Below are 20,116 nucleotides of genomic sequence, written 5' to 3'. Positions count from 1 at the left end.
CATTGGCTGTTTTTCGGCCTCCGTACGGCCCGTTTTTGAGCCTTTTTTCGGCCCATTTTCAAAGCTATCTGGCTGACAGATCCAGTGTCAGCTGACAGATTTTCAGCCAAAAAAAGCAGAGAAAATGGGCTGAAAAAAGGCTCAAACACGAGTCAAAAAAAAGGCTCAAAAAAGCCCTCAAAAATGGGCCAAAAAAAAAGCCTAAAAAACGGGCTGAAAAAAGCCCCCAAAACAGGCCGGAAAAAAGGGGCGAAAATGGGGTTCACGGAAGCCAAAAACTTTTTGTTGTTTTTCTCTTCTAAATTTAGATGTGACTTATAGTCTGAAAAATACGGTACTACTATCTTTGAACAGCAGGTCTTCTGTAAGAAGGTGAGAATTTTCTATTCCCTTTTTAAAATGTGATTTCTGCTTTATCAACTTATAAGTTTATCACCAGGGTGCCCCAAAACCAAAGGGTGGCTTTTTTCAGTCAAATGCCAAAATACGGAGAGATCCGTGTTAAGGGTAATATCATCCCATTTTTGTTTCCTTTTCCAGTTCCAATTCTTCATTGGGTCTTCTTGGGTGGCTTGTAAACCAGCAGAAAATAAAGTGAAAAGATGCCACACATCAACGTTTGAATGAACCACCAAAGCTGCGTCTTGCTCTCCGTGATGCCTTTCTTACTGTGAGGAAAAAAGAGGGAAATTCCACAATATTTATTTAGTTGGGAAAATGGTTCAAGCTTAACTAAAGTTGCGTGATCTTCGGCGCTTATTCTGCAATCAGAAAAACAAGCTGCTAACATCCTTCTCGACTATTCACAGCGTGGACCGCAATTCCCAGTTACAAAACCTATTTTGGATCTGAATATAAACCTGGATGAAGGTTATTTTACTTATTCTTCTTATTCTGCACTGATAACTGCACTGCTGATGTTATCTACCGTATTTTTCAGACTATAGGACGCATCTAAATTTAGAAGAGGAAAACAACAACAAAAAAACATTTTTGGCCTCTCTGAGTCCCATTTTTGGGCCTTTTTTGGGGCCTTTTTTTTTTGTCTTTTTCAAGCCTTTTTTCGGCCCATTTTCAAGGCTTTTTTGGGGGGGGCATTTTTGAGCCTTTTCTTGGCCCATTTTTTAAGCTTTTTTGGCCGTTTTTTTTTTCAAAAAATGGGCCGAAAAAAGCCTCAAAAATGTGCTGAAAAAAGCCTCAAAAATGGGCTGAAAAAAGCCCTGAAAACAGATTGAAAAAGGCCTGAAAACGGCTGAAAAAAGGCCCGAAAACGGGGTGTGCAGAGGCCAAAAAACGGCCAGCGGATGGGCAAAGCTTAGGCAATATTTGGTCTATACGATGCACAGACGTTTTCACCCTCTTTTGGGAAACAAAAAAGTACATCTTATAGTCTGAAAAATACGGTAGTTTGGCAATGAAACGTCTGCCAGAAAACCACCAAGAACCCAAGTCTTCTTCTTCTGCTGCTCCTTCTTGTATAACCCAACTTCTCACCCTGCTTATGTTTTCAGATCAATTCCTTAGAGGGGGACTACATTAATTATTGGTTAGCAACCCACAGAGAATCAACCGAGCTGTGAATATGTTTTTGTGCAACGAGAACACACTGGGTTGGGCGAGTAATTGCTTCTATTGGGTCAGATAAAGGATGGGAATGAAATGAACTGCAAGTTGAATATAATGTTGCAAAAGAGGGTTGTGAAAACACACAAAGGTGTCTTCTGCATTTTGCACACTCCATCTTCTATTGAGTAAGATGAGTAAGGAACTTGTTCAACCCTGGCTCTCCTCAACCGAGATCAGCTACCTGTTCTTTCCTATCTGGACAATCTCCATGTAACATTGACCAATTTTAAACATTTATGATGGTCGCAGTGTTCCAGGATCACGTGATCCTCTTTTGATGACTGTCTGACAAGCCAAGCCAATGGGGGATCCAGGTTCACGTAAGAACCCTGTTACTAACTTAACCATTGCAGTGATTCACTTAACAACTGTGGCATGAAAGCTCGTAAAAGGGGGCAAAGGTCATTTAACAACTGCCTCACTTAGCAACAGAAATTTTGGACTCAATTGTGTTCATAAGTCAAGGACTTATCTATATTGGAATGGAAAATCATATTATTTCTGAATATTTTCCATCCATCTATGCCATGATTAACGTGGGAGTCCTTTCTGCAAGCTTTTAGTTACGGGAGGCAGTGTCCCTCACTCAGACACCAAATAAGACAGACCCAGATTGCAACGGATACTTAGGACTGCAGGAAAAACAGCTGCAACCAGACTGCCTTCGATTGAGGACCTCTGTACTGCACGAGCCAGAAAGAGGGCTGTGAAAATATTTACAGACCCCTCGTATCCTGGACATAAACTGTTTCAACTCCTACCCTCAAGACAATGCTATAGGGCACTGCACATCAAAACAACCAAACACAAGGAAAGTTTTTCTACCCCATGCCATCCCACTGCTAAACAACAAATTCCCACAACACGGTCTTATGCCCTGGGACGTCAAACCACCTAATAAGGCTGTATTAACCATTATTCTCCTTATCTTTTCATCTTTCCTATTATCTACTTCCTTAGCTTCTTATGACTATAACTTTGTTGTGTGTATCTTATGATTTATGTTGATTGCTTTTACTTAGTATGTGATTATGATTTCTGCCGATTGCTTATTTAGTATCCTATGACTATCACTTTGTACTCTCAATTTGTACTTCTTTTTTCTATTCTGCATCCTATTCTGTCCTGCTCTATTCTATTCCATTTTATATTCTGTTCACAAAGAGTATTTCTAGATGTAGAAAACTACCGTGCCAATCCAACTCAAAGTGTGCCATCTTCAACTCCTGAAGAAGTTAGGAGAACTTACTTGCATAACCAGATACTCAAAAACGCTTCACTGATGTGAAGTAACCAAGTCACCGCATATCTGTAATTAAGAAAAACAGCACCAGAGTGTCAGAGAATTCATGACTGGCAGAGACATGGTAACAAGGTCAGCCAATGAATAGGCATAGCAATTCGATCAGCCAATGGGGACTGCTTGGAAACTGAAATTAGTCTGCTGAATTGAAACTGAAATTCATTTCTGCTGTTCTCTCATCTGCCTGTGCTTTTTGCCTGTAACTATCACGTTGGAAGAATCTGCTTTTGGTATTGTATGTGCTATTATGTACCATATTTTTCAGAGTATAAGACGCTCCGGACTATAAGACACACCTACCTTTTTCGGTGAGGAAAACAAGAAAAAGAAATCTGCCTCTGCCTCATCAATTTTGCCTCGTTGCAGCAAACAGCAAGCAGCCTGCTTTATTTTCAGTTTTGTTTTCAGTATAGCTTGATTAGCACAAGAAAAAAAATCTGCTCCCAGCAATTTTCCTCCTTGCAGCAAGCAGCAGAGGCCCGCACATCAATAGGCAATGGCAATCCCTGCAGCCTGAAACAGCTGAGCGTCGGGAGGCCAATCCAACGGACAATCAATTTGTGCTAATTAGGCTGTGCTGAAGCTGAAATGGGCTGTTTCTTCTTGCTGCTTGTTGCAAGGAGGTAAATTGCTGGGAGGCAGAGGCCAAAGGGTGGGGGCCAGTGGGTGGGTGGAGCTACATTCAGTGTATAAGACACACCCAAATTTTCACCCCCTTTTAGGGGGGGGGAAATGTGCATTTTATCCCTGAAAAATACAGTATATAAAGAGAAGTTAATGAATCCTGGTGAATCAGTTACCTGTCTGTGCTTTCTGGATTTGATTTTTGCAACAAACTCTGACACAGAGTTGTCAAGAATAAATTAGATGTCAGTTCAGAAAAGGGAAAGGGTGAAACTCTTCCTCGGGTCTCAATAATTCATAAGGTTATAAAGTGATTCAAATTCAAAAACAAAACAAAAAAGGGTTACAGAGACAACACCTTAAAAAACAAGTCACAACTTTTCTTGGACTTGTCCAGCATATGAAGCTTGGGTGTGTTCATTCCTCTTAATCTTTCTTCTCCAAATTCAGATTATTGCCATGCTAATTGATACAGTTGTGTTGTGAGATATGTCTGTGAGAACATCCCAGCTGCTCTGGATGTAATATTTGTTTGAAAGAAAACCAATTCTTAAAGCCAAAATATACCGGGAGTCACCCACTATTGGGTGATGGGTTAGCTAGAACAAGGCACACAGATTGAATATCTACACTCACTTGGCAAGTGTTTTTTTTTTGCTATCTTCCCCAGAAGTCTTCTACAGAAGCATTCTTAAGGCTGAAGCATTCCTAAATTTGATTCCTCAACTTTGAATTTCTCTTAACTCCTGCGATGACCAGAATTTGCTCTTTTTTCTCTAAGAGGTTGAATGAGTCAGAGTTGGTGCAGGTTCTAGATTCCTTCTGGTCAATTTTGCCTTTGGAATTTGCCTTGTTATTTGGCCTCAGGTCATTGAAAAAGTTTAGTCAACCGGGGGGGGGGGGGGGGATCAGTTAAGAAAAGGAAGGGAAGGGCTCAGAAGGAAGAAGGCGTGAAGGGGAATAGGTGGAAAAAGAGAAGGGGAAGTGTGTGTCCCAGATTGTCCTGCAAAACCCCTCTGGGATACGTCCACATTTGATGGAACTCAGAAAACCATTTTGAGTTTTGTTTCTGATGACTTCCAAAACACCATGTTTGGTCATAGAAACATATTTCTATGTTCTGTGTTGGGATGGCTTGGCCTCAAAACATCATTCTGGGCAGGGGTGGAATTCAATTTTTTTTTTCCTACCGGTTCTGTGGGTGTGGCTTGGTGGGCTTGGCAGGGGAAGGATACTGCAAAATCTCCCTTCCCACCCCACTCCAGGGGAAGGATATTGCAAAATATCCATTCCCACCCCACTTTGGGGCCAGCCAGAGGTGGTAGTTGCCGGTTCTCCGAACTACTCAAAATTTCCGCTACCAGTTCTCCAGAACCTGTTAGAACCTGCTGGATTTCACCCCTGTTTCTGGGTAAAAACATCTTTGATTTCCATTATTCCAAATAACCCTAGAGTTTCCAAACTGGGTTTCAAAACCAGAAGTCAAGACACTGCTAAGAATTCTGAGAGTCGCAAATAAACACCTCTGGAAGTTGGGAAACACTACCCCAAACTGATGAGAGCCCAGCTTTCTCTTGGCAAAGGTAACCAGCTTTCTCATTTCTCTTCTTGCAACAGGACAGTACATTGCATTGCTATCTGTCAAGCATGTGTTCAATTCCAGTTAAGCTAGTTTATTGTTCATGCCTATAGACAAGCATCTGGTCATCTAAGGTCAGCACTAAATTGGTATTCGATAAGATTTAACAGAATTCAAGAGGATGGGACATCGACCATTATTTGTGGAAATGTAATGACGCCAGGCTGATAGCTCTCTTGAGTCTGCCTTAGCGCTCTGTCTGGCCTTCTCCTATACTGTCCTAAAAACGTTGTCCTCTGCAGCAAGACAAGCTGTCTAAAGATGCACATTACTTGGGTAATGCCTGCCTGTTTCCCGACCATCTGGAAACCAAGTTTCCTGCATGTCCATATAAACGTCTGGCTCATTATGAGCCCTGATGACGCAGTGATTAGAATGCAGTATTGCAGGCAAACTTTGCCCGCAGTCTGAAGCTCGATACTGACCAGCTTGAGGTTGACTCAGCTTTCCATCCTTCTGAGATCAGTAAAATGATGACCCAGATTGTTAGGGGCAATAGGCTGACTCTGTAAATGGCTTAGAGAGAGCTGTAATACACTGTAAAGCGGTATATAAGTCTAAGTGCTATTGTTATTGATTCAACCTTCCATCCTTCCGAGTTCGGTAAAATGAGGACCCAGATTGTTTTGGGGCAAAAGGCTGACTCTATAAACCACTTAGAGAGGGCTGCAAAGCACAGTGAAGCGGTATATAAGTCTAAGGGCTTTGGCTATTCAGTGGTAAAAGGAACTTATCTTCGTTACCGGTTCAAGAATGTGAGCATGTGCGCCTCTTCTGCGCATGCGCAGAGCCTTCTGCAAATGTGCAGAGGGTCAAAAACGGGATGTAATGATGTCCTGACAGGTGGGTGGAGCCTCCCGCTGCCAGTGCTACTGGTTCGCGCGAGCTGGATAGATCCGGTCAGATTTCACTGCTCTGGCTATTGCTATTAGCCAAATAACCTCTACAAGGAACGTGTGTCCCCAAATGTTGAAGTCAACTTACCCTACATGGAAAACAGGTTTGTGGTTCTCCTGCAGATATCGTGTGAATCTTCCTAATGGACCCAAACCATCATAGGGGATCCTTGAAGGTGCCAAGACAGCACACTGAAGAGGGAAAAAGGGAAGGCCCATTTTATTAGCACCACTCAAGCTTCTCCCCAGATTGTTCCAACTTGCACACCGGTTCCTTTTTCAATCCCGTTGTCACCTTCACAACCAAATTTACAGGGTAGTAAGAAAAGAGGTTCTACTGTTATACTTTCCATAACCTGTACACAATTGTACAAACCAACAACTTTTTTTTTTTAAAAAAAGGACATGGTTTATAAAATGTGCACCTTTCTAGAATGGGGGATTCAGCAAACCAAAATAATCCATTGATAGAAGATGACAATAATTATTTCCCCGAAAATAAGACCTTTCTTATATTTTTTTGAACCCTGAAATAAGCGCTTAGCCTTATTGCCATGCGCTCAAAAGCCCGATTGGGCTTATTATCAGGGGATGTCTTATTTTGGGGAAAACAGGGTAGTGCTCTCATGATCAGAGACCCAAACTGCCAGATTCCTGGGAATTAATATTTTCAGGGAATTATTTCTAGGGAAATATTTTTTAAAAACCTTGAAATTGTCTCCTCTGGTAGGAGGAGACTAAAAGGCCTGGAGATTAAAACATATGAAGAACAGTTGCAGGATTTGGGCTTGGCTATAGTCTAAGGAAAAGAAGAATAAGGGGTGACATGAAAGCAGTCTCTCAATATTTGAGGGGCTGCCACAAAGAATAGGGGGTCAAATTATTCTCCAAAGCATCAGAAGGCAGGACAAAAAACAATGGATGGAAACCAATCAAGGAGAGAAGCAACCTGGAATTAAGGAGAAACTTCCTGACAGTGAGGACAATTAACCAGTGGAACAGCTTGCCTTCAGAAATCGTGGATGCTCCATCATTGGAGGCTTTTAAGAAGAGACTGGACAGTCACTTGTCTGAGATGGTATAGGTTCTCCTGCTTGAGCAGGGGGCTAGACTAGAAGACCTCCAAGGTACCTTCCAGTTGTGTTCTACTCTATTCTCTGTGACTCCTTGGGTCACAGAGAAACAAACACACATTATTTTATTATTTAGCGTATGGCAAATACATGGACTTGGCAAAAACATTCGAACATGGTTTAAATGTTAACGTCCAGTCCACCCAGCCATTCAAGGACAAACACACAAGGCAGATAAACTAAATTTCCTAATGTCATTTACTTCCGGGCTATCTAAGCAGTTCTGCTACCCTACGGCATCATTTCCATAAAAAAGAAAATAGAGGGAGTCCTTGACTTACGACCACAAGTGGACCCCAAATTTATGCTGCTAAGCGAGACAAAAAAAAAAACCCAAACAAAACTTGAGACAGTCTCCTCCTTTCCCTGCAATCCCCCCCTCCCCGGTTGCACACGATGGGGTTTGGTTCTGGGGAGGAAACCCCTCTGTCCCAGTCCCCCGCTCCTGGGAAATAGCAGGTGGGGACAGGAAGGCTCAGGGCTCAGTGTGCCCTTGTCCAAAGGATGCTGCACTTCGCCCACCCACCTCTGTGCTGGCCACCCCAGCTCCCTCCCCACCCCCCCACCTCTGCCTCTCTATCTATCTATTCTCTATATATCCCTCTATCTCTCTATCTCAGCTCTGTCAGCTCTCTACCTCTGCCTCTATCTCTCTATATTTACATCTATCTACATACCTCTACTTTTACCTCTACCCCCCCCATCTCTGTGTGTATCTCTCTCTATCTCAGCTCTATCAGTTCTCTCTCTGTCTGTCTCTCTACCTCTATCTCTTCCCTCTCTCCCTCCCTCCCACCATCTATCATATTTTTTTTCTCTCTCTCTCTCACTATCTATCTCAGCTCTATCAGTTCTCTATGTCTGTCTCTGTCTCTGTCTCTATCTCTCTACCTCTCTCTCTCCCTCCCTTCCTCCATCTATCTATCATTCTCTCTCTCTATCTCACTATCTATCTATCTCAGCTCTTATCAGTTCTCTCTCTCTGTCTGTCTCTGCCTCTATCTCTCTACTTCTACCTGTACACACTCTCTCTCTCTCTTTCTCTCTCTCTCTCTCTCCCTCCCTCCCTCTATCTATCTCAGCTCTTCCAGCTCTCTCTGTGTGTCTGTCTCTGCCTGTCTCTCTCTCCTTCCCTCTCGTCTCTGTCTCCCCTCCTTACGCCGTAGTATAGCATGCTGGCCACGATCACCGCCACTACAAACGGTCTGGTCCTTCGGAAGTAGGTGGCCGGGTCGTGGGAACGAGCGGCGGACGCTGACCGGGACGCCATTCTCCTCCGGGTTGGCTCTGCCCACGGCTGCCCGAGCCACGGAAGAAGAAGAGCCTTTGCCAGGCCGGCCCCGAGGAGGAGCCGCTCCGCCTTTGCCTCCGCGGAATGGCAGAGCCGGGTCAGGCGAGGATGGGGGGAGGGCGCACGTGGGAATGCCTCCCTCTGGACCCGCCAGGTGGGCGGCGGTCACTGTTTGGGGATGATTCCGGCTTCTTTTGCAGCAGGCCGAAGGACGCTAAACACTGCACGGATTGCGCCGCCTTTTCTCTCCAGAATAGGCATTAGTTGGGGGTGGCCTTTTTAAGGGGGGGGGGCGAGAGGGGCGTCCCTCTTTCTATTTTTCTATGAAATTAAAAAAGAAAAAGAATCACTCGTGTGCTTAAGGTAACCCACCTGGCGAGGCAACCAACTTCTCAAGGATCCTGCGTCGGGATTAAATGGACTTTTGGGGAGGGGGCTTTAAATCTGTGTGTCTGTCTGTGTATCTATGTATCCATCTGTCAGAAATGGTGTAGGATTTCCTGCTTCAGCGGGCGGGGGGGGGGGGGGCTGGACTAGATGACCTACAAGGTGCCTTCCAACTCTGTTAATCCACCCACCCATCTATCTAGCCATCCATCAATTTATTTGCTTATTTATTTGCTTATTTATTTGCTTATTTTATTTAAAAAGAATTATTTATGTGTTTGTTTGTTTGTTTGTTTGACCAGCTTTAGTTCTCCCACTTCCCTTTGTAACAAAGTCATCACAGGTTTTACTTTGGAGATGCATTGTGATTTTTATTGATACTAGAAGGCATCCAAAATACAGAAGTGAACTGACATTATCATATGCTCTCTAGATATTCAACGCTTAGACATAGACCCTTATGGGAAATAGCAATTCTAGACAACCCAATAATTGAAAGATGAAGGTGAGAAACATAAGATCACTATCGCCCATCTCCTCCCACTTATGACTGCCTGACTGTAACTTTGTTCCTTGTACCCTTACAATTTATATTGATTGCTTCCTAGTATGATTTGATTGCTTATTTGTACCCTATGACTATCATTAAGTGTTGTACCTTACGATTCTTGACAAATGTATCTTGTCTTTTTATACACAGTGAGAGCATATGCACCAAAGACAAATTCCTTGTGTGTCCAATCACACCTGGCCAATAAAGAATTCTATTCTATTCTATTCTATTCTATTCTATTCTATTCTATTCTATTCTATTCTATTCTATTCTATTCTATTCTATTCCATTCCATTCCATTCCATTCCACTCCACTCCACTCATTCTATTCCTGTCCTGTCCTGTCCTGTCCTGTCCTGTCCTGTCCTATCCTATCCTATCCTATCCTATCCTATCCTATCCTATCCTATCCTATCCTATCACCGTAACATTTCTGGAGTGACACAACAATGCAAGTAAAACATGAAGAAGTAGCATTCTTTAGCATGGCTTGACAATAAACCCAATTGTATTCCTAGATTAAATATGCACACAACATACAAGAAATATTGCTATTGTTTCAACAAAATTTAAAAAGAATTAATAGTTCCGCAGAAATGAACGTTCTTTAGTAGGTCTGTGTGAGATGACATTGAAGTGTCTTTAACACTTTGCATTGGGGAAACTCTTGGGTCACATCAAGAGGTGACAGAAAGAAGCTTCAATGGAACACAAGAGTTTTGATCTCAGTAAAGCAATGATACAAGCAGTGATCTTCACAACCCCCTCTAGCAGAGGGACTGTATAGAGGATGTCCTTTTGTGTATCAAAATTGTTGGGCAAGTATTTTTCCATTTGGTGTTGCTGGAGCAGCAAGGATGAGGAGGGCTGTGAGGAATGACCGAGCAAAGTGACTTCAACCTTACAAGCAAGGAAGACATGTGGCTTAGCAAACCTCCTTTGCTAAAACTTCTGTTGAAGCAGAACATCTTTTCTAAAGTTTACAACATCTCCTATGATACTACACTTCAATTGCAAATGTTTGTGCTTTCTTTAACCGATAGCCCTGAGATCTGGATTTGCTCAGAGCGATAGAAATCCAGAGCCTAAATGATTTGAAGAAGGGAAGATACTCTGAATTAGTTGAACTTCACGCCACGTGTTCTGACCCAGGTCCTCTAGGCAGAAGCAGGCTTCGAAAGAGTCCTATGTTGCTCTGTTAAATTACACCGCAAACGGCCTTACAATGGTTGGAAAGGCTGCACCAGGGATGAAATCTATTTACCTTCCCTACCGGTTCGGAAGTGCGCACACATGCGCCATCTTCATGTCCGATTTTGGACCTTCTGTGCATGTGCAAAGCCTTCTGTGCATGTGCAGAGGATCAAAAACAGGGTTAAAACCAGGAAGTAATGACGTCCGGGCTGCCGCTGCTACTGGTTTACCCGAACCGGAGCGAACCGGTAGCATTTCACCCCTGGGCTGCACCCCAAACTTCCCTGCAGGTAGCCGCCCACAGTCCCACAAACATAAACAAGTAAGAAACAAAACCAATTTGCAAAAGCAGAGAGGAAGTCCAAAGAGAAGGTGCAAGCTCACAGGATAAAGTCCAGAGTTAAGGTCCACAAGACAAGGCAAGTCCACAAGGCAAAGGCACAGGCAGAAACACCAGTCAAGGCTGAGTTTTGCCTCGGAGTTCTCGTAACACCTTTGCGACATCATATTGGCCACTGGACATGGGGCACTGGGTGGGATTTGAACAGGGGAAATTAGCTTAATGCTTTGTGCGGGAATCTCCAGACTCTGCCTGACTTACTTCTCTGCAACCGCTTCTCTCAGTAAAAGTACCATGTGAGACAGTGGTGAAATCCAAATTTTTTTACTACTGGTTCTGTGGGCGTGGCTTGGTGGGCGTGGTGTGGCTTGGTGGGCGTGGCAGGGGAAGGATACTGCAAAATCTCCATTTTCACCCCACTCCTGGGGAAGGATATTGCAAAATCTCCTTTTCCACCCTACTCTGGGACCAGCCACAGGTGGTATTTCCTAGTTCTCCGAACTACTCAAAATTTCCACTACCGGTTTTCCAGAACCTGTTAGAACCTGCTGGATTTCACCCCTGATCTGAGAGTCATACTTTCCTGAGAAGATAGCTGAGTCCGAATGTAAATCACATGACCACAGTGCTGCAACGGTCGTCAGCGTGACAAACGGTCGAAAGTTGTTTTTTCAGTGCCCTTGTAACTGCGAAGGGTCACTAAGCAAACTGTTGTAAGTCAAGGATTACCTGTATTGTAAACAGGATTATTGCTCCAAATGAACAGTGTAGCAGCTCTTACCCTAATACCAAGGTCTCTTTTTATTACTAAACACAGAATTAAAAAATTCAAGATACTTTCTATCTTTGAACAGCAGATCATCTGTAAGAAGGTGAGAACTTTTGATTCCCTATTTAAAATGTGATTTCCACTTTATCAACTCATAAATTTATTTTTTTAATTTGATTTATATGCCGCCCTTCTCCGAAGACTCAGGGTGGCTTACAATGTGCTCAGCAATAGCCTTCATCCTTTTGTATATTTTATACAAAGTCAGCTTATTGCCCCCACAAACTGGGTCCTCAATTTACCTACCTTAGAAAGGATGGAAGGCTGAGTCAACCTTGAGCCTTGGCGAGATTCGAACCCTGCAGTAATTGCAGGCAGCTGGTCTTAATAACCAGCTTAATAACATTAAGGCACAGGGTGCCTTAATAACAGGGTGCCTTAAACCCCTGTACTACCAAGGCTCTTTATCACCAGGGTGCCTCAACACCAAGTTGTGGGTTTTTGTTTTTTTTTTTGGTCTTTCCAGGTAACAGTGAAAGGTGTTTTCAGTCAAAATGCCAAAATACGGAGAGATCCTTCGGTGTTAAGGGCAATATCATCCCATTTTTGTTTCTGATTCCTTTTCCAGTTCCAATTCTTCATTGGGTTTTCTTGGGTGGCTTGTAAACCAGCAGAAAATAAAGCGAAAAGAGGCCGCACAGCAACGTTTGAACGAACCACTGAAGCTGCGTCTTGCTCTCCGTGATGCCTTTCTTACTGCGAGGAAAAGAGAGGGAAATTCCACGATATTTATTTAGTTGGGAAAATGGTTCAAGCTTAAATAAAGTTGCATGATTTTCGGCGCTTATTCTGCGATCAGAAAAACAAGCTGCTAACATCCTTCTCGAGTATTCACAGTGTGGACCCCAATTCCCAGTTACAAAACCTATTTTGGATCTGAATATAAACCTGGAAGAAGGTTCTCTTACTTATTCTTATTCTGCACAGAAAATTGCACTGCTGATGTGGTAATGAAACGTCTGCAAGAAAACAACCAAGCTCAGAGAGCACCAAGGGCCAATGTCAACTTGCAAAGCTTTCAAGTTACCATAAGCAGCAAGGAGGGAGAACTGATGGAGCTGATTGATTTCCCTAACTGAAATTGCATTCCACAGATGCTTTTCTACTGCAATCAGTAGGAGAGTTTTGGGTTTCACAGCTAGCCAATATGGTTAATTGGAGAATGTGATTTATGACATGGCCAGGGAGGAGGGGAGAGATAGGATCACAGGGGAACGTAAATCTATGTAGGATTAGTTCTAACTGCATCCGAATAATGCTGAAAGGGTGCTCCTAATAAATGACTTATTTCTTTTGAAGTTTGGCTCGTGGCTCATGAATTAATTAGGGCATCTTTCAGAAACTTCACAGCCTGATGATGTTATGTAGCTTGGTAATGAAACGTCTGACCTAAACCACCAAGGACTCCACAGTCTTCTTCTGCTGCTCCTTCTTGTATAACCCAACTTCTCACCCTGCTTATGTTTTCAGATCAATTCCTTGGAGTGGGACTGCATTAATTATTGGTTAGCAACCCGCAGAGAATCATCCGCGCTGTGAATGTGTTCACATGCAACGAGAACACACTGGGTTGGGCGAGTAATTGCTTCTATTGGCTCAGATAATGTTGTGGCCCACCGGCAGCCAGTGGAGCTGGCAGCAGACAGTGAGGAGGTTGGGGAGGAACATGGGCCAGTCCTGAGGTCTGGGGAAAGCTCGGAGGAGGGCTCTGTGTCAGAGGCAGAGAGGGGGCTAGGCAGCAGTGAAGCAGAGGAACAGCTGGAGCCTGTTCTCAGTGTGTGCATGTGCAGAGCTGCCAGAAGACAAGAACCACTAAGAAAACAGGGTCGACTTGGGAGTAAAGCCACACCTTGGAAGTGATTGGCCCCTCCCATAGGAAACAAAAGAGGAGCGAACTTGGAACGGGCTTTTGCAGGAAAAAAATTTGGACGGTTAAAGAGTGGAAAGTTCTGTTTATGTCTCTAAGAGACTCTGTGCCAAGTATTGCCTTGCCCTGCATTTGGAAACTAGTTATCTGGCAGCTTTCCAAGCGAGATAAGGTTTGTGTTGATAAATATTCCTCTGAAAGACTGTTTGCCAAGCCATGCTGACTGTGAATGAAAGGAATTCACAGTCGTGTAAATAAAAGGGGTTTTGCCGGGACCAAGACTCTGCCTTATGCTTTTTAAGGAAAATTAGGTCAGAACAGAGAAAGGATTGGATGGAAATGAACTGCAAGATGAATATAATGTGGCAAAGCAGACTGTGAAACCACACAAAGGTGCATTTTGCACACTCCACCCTCTATTGAGTAAGATATCTCCTCCAGAGGAACTTGTTGGGCAGGTCAACTCTGGCTCTCCTCAACCGAGATCAGCTACCTGTTCTTTCCTATCTGGACCATCTCCATGTAACACTGACCAATTTTAGATTTGATGTCACCACATTTTGTTTACACCTCCAAGCTTGCAATGAAAGTACAGGTCGTTCTCCACTTACAACAGTTCATTGAGTGACCATTTGACACTGCAATAAAAAGTGATTTAGGCCCATTTGTCACACTTACAACCGTTGCTGCATCCCCAGGGATTAAAATTCAGATTCCTGGCAACTGACTCACATTAATGACGGTCGCAGTGTCCCAGGATCATGTGATCCCCTTTTGCGACATTCTGACAAGCCAAGCCAATAGGGAAGCCAGGTTCACGTAACAATGGTGTTACTAACTTAAGTGATTCACTTAACAACTGTGGCAAGAAAGATTGTAAAAGGGGGCAAAGGTCACTTAACAACTGCCTCACTTAGCAACGAAAATTTTGAGCTCAATTGTGGTCATAAGACGAGGACTTATCTGTATTGGAATGGAAAATCATATTATTTCTGAATATTTTCCATCCATCTATGCCATTATTAACGTGGGAGTCCTTACTGCAAACTTTTAGTTATGGGAGGCAGTGTCCCTCACTCAGACACCAAACAAGACAGACCCAGACTGCAACAGATAGTTAGGACTGCAGGAAAAACAACTGCAACCAGCCTGCCTTCCATTGAGGCATGAGCCAGAAAGAGAGCTGTGAAAACATCTACAGAAACATCTCACATCCTGGACATAAACTGTTTCAACTTCTTCCCTCAAGACAACACTGTAGGGCATTGCACGCCAAAACAACCAGACACAGGGACAGTTTTTTCCCCAGTGCCATCCCTCTGCTAAACAATTAATTCCCACAACACAGTCTTATGCCCTGGGATGTCAAATCATCTAATAAGAGCACCCGGAGACTACAGCTGGTCCAGAATGTGGCCGCGTGGATAGTGACGGGAGCTGCATGGCACTCCCACATAACACCTCTCCTGCGTGAGCTGCACTGGCTCCCAGTGGTCTTCCGGGTGCGCTTCAAGGTGTTGGTTATCACGTTTAAAGCGCTCCATGGCATAGGACCTGGATACCTTCGAGACCGTCTGCTGCCACCAACGACCTCCCACCGACTGGTGCGCTCCCACAGAGAGGGCCTCCTCAGGGTGCCATCGGCCTAGCGATGTAGACTGGTGGCCCCCAAGGGAAGGGCCTTCTCTGTGGGGGCACCTGCTCTCTGGAATCAACTGCCCCCCGAGATACGAAGAATTCAAGACCTCGGTGCCTTCCGCCATGCCCTGAAGACCTTCCTTTTTCAGCAAGCCAGGCTGGCTTAATGCTTTTTAAATGTTTTTAATATGTGTTGTTATTGTTTTTTTAACTTTGGGGCCAAATTTATATATATATATCTTTTTAAATTGTTTTTAATGTTTGTATCTATGTTTTTTACTTTGGCTGTACACCGCCTGAGTCCTTCGGGAGAAGGGCGGTCTATAAATTTGATAATAAATAAATAAATAAAATAAGGCTGTATCGCCTATTATCCTTCTCATCTTTCCTATTATCTACTTCCTTAGCTTCTTATGACTATAACTTTGTTGTTTCTATCTTATGATTTATGTTGATTGCTTTTACTTAGTATCCGATTATGATTTTTGCCGATTGCTTATTTAGTATCCTATGACTATCACTTTGTACTCCCAATTTGTACTTCTTTTTTCTATTCTGCATTTCTATTCTGTTCTGCTCTATTCTATTCCATTTTATATTCTGTTCACAAAGATTATTTCTAGATGTAGTAAACTACCAACACAAAGTGTGCCACCTTCAACTCCTGAAGAAGTTAGGAGAACTTACTTGCATAACCAGATACTCAAACACGCTTCACCGATATGAAGTAACCAAATCACCGCATATCTGTAATTAAGAAAAACAGCACCAGTTGTCAAGAATAAATTAGACGTCAGTTCAGAAAAGGGAAAGGGTGAAATTCTCCCTCGTGTGTCATTATTACAGATTGAATATCTACACTCACTTGGCAAGTATTTTTCCGCTATTTTCCCCAGAAATCTTCTACAGAAGCATTCTTAAGGATGAAGCATTCCTAAGTTTGATTCCTCAACTTTGAATTTCTCTAACTCCTGCAATGACCAGAATTTGGTCTTGCTTCTCTAGGAGGTTGAATGAGTCAGCATTGGCGCAGATTCTAGATTTCTTCTGTCTTCTGGTCAATTGTGACTTTGGAATTTGCCTTGTTATTTGGCCTCAAGTGATTGAAAAAGTTTAGTCAACTGGGGGCATCAGTTAAGAAAAGGAAGGGAAGGGCTGAGAAGGAAGAAGGCCTGAAGGGTAGTAGGTGGAAAAAGGAAGAGAAGGGGAAGTGTGTGTCCTAGATTGTCCTGCAAAACTCCTCTGGGATCTGTCCATATTTGATGGAACTCAGAAAACCATTTTGAGTTTTGTTTCTGATGACTTCCAAAACACCATGTTTGATCATAGAAACATATTTCTATATTCTGTGTTGGGATGGCTTGACCTCAAAACATCATTCTGGGTAAAAAAAAATCTTTGATTTCCATTATTCTCCATAATCCTAGACTTTCCAAAACTCGGTTTCAAAATCCAGAAGACAAGACACTGCTAAGAATTCTGAGTGTCGCAATAAACACCTCTGGAAGTTGGGAAATACTGCCCCAAACTGATCAGAGCCCAGCTTTCTCTTGGCAAAGGTAACCAGCTTTCTCTTCTTGCAACAGGACAGTTCATTACATTGCTATCTGTCAAGCATGTGTTAAAATTCCAGTTAAGCTGGTTTATTGTTCATGCCTATAGACAAGAATCTGGACACCTAAGGTCAGCACTAAATTGGTATTTGATAAGATTTAACAGAATTCAAGAGGATGGGACATCGAGCATAGTTATGAGCTGTGGTGGCGCAGTGGTTAGAATGCAGTATTGCAGGCAAACTTTGTCCACAGCCTGAAGTTCGATCCTGTCTGGCTTGAGATTGACTCAGTTTACCATCCTTCTGAGGTCAGTAAAATGAGGACCCAGATTATTGGGGGCAATAGGCTGACTCTATAAACCACTTAGAGAGATCTGTAAGACAATGCTGAGCAGTATATAAGTCTAATGTCAACTTGCAAAGCTTTCAAGTTGCCATGAGCAGGAGGGAGGGAGAACTGATGGAGCTGATTGATTACCCAAACTGAAATTACATTCCACAGATGCTTTTCTACCACAATCAGTAGGAGAGTTTTGGGTTTCACAGCCAGCCAAAGTGGTTAATTGGAGAATGTGATTTATGACATGTCCAGGGAGGAGGGGAGAGACAAAATCGTAGGGGAACGTAAATCTACGTAGGATTAGTTCTAACTGCATCCGAATATTGCCAAAATGATGCTCCTAATAATTTTTTTTATTTGATTTATATGCCGCCCTTCTCCAGAGACTCAGGGAGGCTTACAGTGTGCTAAGCAATAGCATTCATCCTTTTGTATATTTATACAAAGTCAGCTTATTGCCCCCACAACTGGGTCCTCAATTTACCTACCTTAAAAAGGATGGAAGGCTGAGTCAACCTTGAGCCTGGCGAGATTTGAACCTGCAGTAATTGCAGGCAGCTGGTCTTAATAACAGAGTGCTTTAGACCACTGTACTACCAAGGCTCTGTAGTACAAATGACTGTATTTCTTTCAAAGTTTGGCTCGTAGCTCATGAATTAATTAGGGCATCTTTTGGAAACATCTAAGTGCTATTGCTATTGCTATTGCTATTGCTATTGCTATTGCTATTGCTATTGCTATTGCTATTCAGTCTTCCATCCTTCCGAAGTCAGTAAAATGAGGGTCCAGATTGTTGGGGCAATAGGCTGACTCAGGAAATGGTTTAGAGAGAACTGTAATACACTGTAAAGTGGTACTTTACATAAGTGCTATTGTTATTGCTATTGACTCTGTCTTCCATCCTTCCAAGTTCGGTAAAATGAGGAGGATCCAGATTGTTTGGGGGCAAAGGGCTAACTCTATAAACTATTTAGAGAGGGCTACAAAGCACTGTGAAGCGGTATATAAGTCTAAGGGCTATGGATATTGCTATTAGCCAAATAGCCCCTACAAGGAACGTGCGTCCCCAAATGTTGAAGTCAACTTACCCTACATGGAAAACAGGTTTGTGGTTCTCCTGCAGATATCGTGTGAATCTTCCTAATGGACCCAGACCATCATAGGGGATTCTTGAAGGTGCCAAGATAGCACACTGAAGAGGGAAAAGGGAAGGTTGGTTTTATTAGCACTACTCAAGCTTCTCCCCAGATTGTTCCAATTTGCACACCGGTTCCTTTTTCAATCCCCTTGTCATCTTCACAACCAAATTTACAGGGTAGTAAGAAAAGAGGTTCTGCTGTTATACTTTCCATAACCTGTACACAATTGTACAAACCAGCAAAACTTGTTTTTAAGAAAGGACATGGTTTATAAAATGTGCACAGGGGCTCCTCCTTCCCTCCCTCCCTCCCTCCCTCCCTCCCTCCCTCTCTCTCTCTCTCTCTCTCTCTCTCTCTCTCTCTCTCTATCTATATATATATATATATATATATATATATATTATGTGTGTGTGTGTATATATGTATGTGTGTGTGTATGTGTGTGTGTGTGTGATATATACTTGTGAATGAGATTTCACAGAACTAGGGCTGTAGAACATCTTAGCTTAGGTAGGTAAAACCTGGCTAGAAAGAATATGCACATAAAAGCCTACGAAAAAGAAAAAGAAACATTGTACCTTTATAGGGAGGATACTTGAGAAGAGGGTGTGGCTCACTTACAAGGCAGAAATAGCTATTTGAGTCTCCCAAATTGCAGCACAGAGTTGCTGCTTGTCAGCAAATACAAAAAGCCCAGAAACTTGTGAATGAGATTTCACAGAACTAGGGTTGTAGAACATCTTAGCTTACGTAGGTAAAACCTGGCTAGAAAGAATATGCATATATGTATGTATGTATGTATGTATGTATGTATGTATGTATGTATAGATATAGATATAGATATATAGATATATATAAACTCTATCAGTTCTCTACCTGTGCCTCTATCTCTACATCTATATCTACATACCTCTCTCTCTCTCTCTCTCTCTCCTTACGCCGTAGTATGTATGTATGTATATAGATAGATAGATAGATATATAGATATATAGATATATAGATATATATAAACTCTATCAGTTCTCTACCTGTGCCTCTATCTCTACATCTATATCTACATACCTCTCTCTCTCTCTCTAAACTCTATCAGTTCTCTACCTGTGCCTCTATCTCTACATCTATATCTACATACCCCTCTCTCTCTCTCTAAGCTCTATCAGCTCTCTACCTGTGTCTCTATCTCTCTACATCTACATCTATCTACATATCATTCTCTCTCTCTCTCTCTCTCCTTACGCCGTAGTACAGCATGCCGCCCACGATCACCATCGCTAAAAACGGTCTGGTCCTTCGGAAGTAGGTGGCTGGGTCGTGGGAACGAGAGGCGGACGCAGACCGGGACGCCATTCTCCTCCGGGTTGGCTCTGCCCACGGCTGCCCGAGCTACTGAAGAAGAAGAAGAGGCTTTGCCAGGCCGGCCCTGAGGAGGAGCCGCTCCTCCTCCGCCCTGCTCCGGGATGCGCAGCTCCGCCTTTGCCTCCGCGGAAAGGCAGAGCCGGGGAGGGCGCACGTGGGAATGCCTCCCTCTCGACTCGCCAGGTGGGCGGGTGGGACTGGTTGGGGGTGATTCCGGCTTCTTTTGCACCAGTCCGGAGGATGCTAAGCACTACACGGATTGCTCCACCTTTTCTCTCCGGAGAGGCTTTAGTTGGAGGTGGAGTTTTTTTTAGGGGGGGCGTCCCTATGCGTTGCGGTTGGGCAGAGACAGTAATTGACTGGTTCAAATCCCCCCAGTTGGCTTTCATGACTAAGGTGGGACTTG

At 43.2% G+C, this 20,116-nt stretch overlaps 2 protein-coding genes across 2 annotated transcripts; both read right to left on the bottom strand.

The window, feature by feature from the left end:
• Nucleotides 1–304: 304 nt before the first annotated feature.
• Nucleotides 305–8,503, bottom strand: LOC139318483 (transmembrane protein 254-like). Its single transcript, XM_070945947.1, has 4 exons — nucleotides 8,381–8,503; nucleotides 6,177–6,280; nucleotides 2,876–2,935; nucleotides 305–668 (listed from the first exon to the last, which is right to left on the bottom strand). The coding sequence occupies exons 1-4, from the start codon at nucleotides 8,489–8,491 to the stop codon at nucleotides 551–553; spliced, it is 393 nt and encodes a 130-aa protein (XP_070802048.1). The 5' UTR covers nucleotides 8,492–8,503; the 3' UTR covers nucleotides 305–550.
• Nucleotides 8,504–12,171: 3,668 nt separating this feature from the next.
• LOC139318651 (transmembrane protein 254-like) lies at nucleotides 12,172–19,701 on the bottom strand. Its single transcript, XM_070946207.1, has 4 exons — nucleotides 19,591–19,701; nucleotides 18,304–18,407; nucleotides 16,008–16,067; nucleotides 12,172–12,511 (listed from the first exon to the last, which is right to left on the bottom strand). Exons 1-4 carry the CDS (start codon nucleotides 19,699–19,701, stop codon nucleotides 12,394–12,396), a joined length of 393 nt encoding a protein of 130 aa, XP_070802308.1. The 3' UTR covers nucleotides 12,172–12,393.
• Between the last annotated feature and the right edge of the window lie 415 nt (nucleotides 19,702–20,116).

The sequence above is a fragment of the Pituophis catenifer genome, unplaced genomic scaffold (genome assembly GCF_029215685.1).
Source record: "Pituophis catenifer annectens isolate HBS135680 unplaced genomic scaffold, rPitCat1.0.hap2 SCAF_6, whole genome shotgun sequence".
NCBI lineage: Eukaryota > Metazoa > Chordata > Lepidosauria > Squamata > Colubridae > Pituophis > Pituophis catenifer.
The sequence above is the reverse complement of the archived record's forward strand: the minus strand, read 5'-3'. Positions and strand labels throughout refer to the sequence as shown.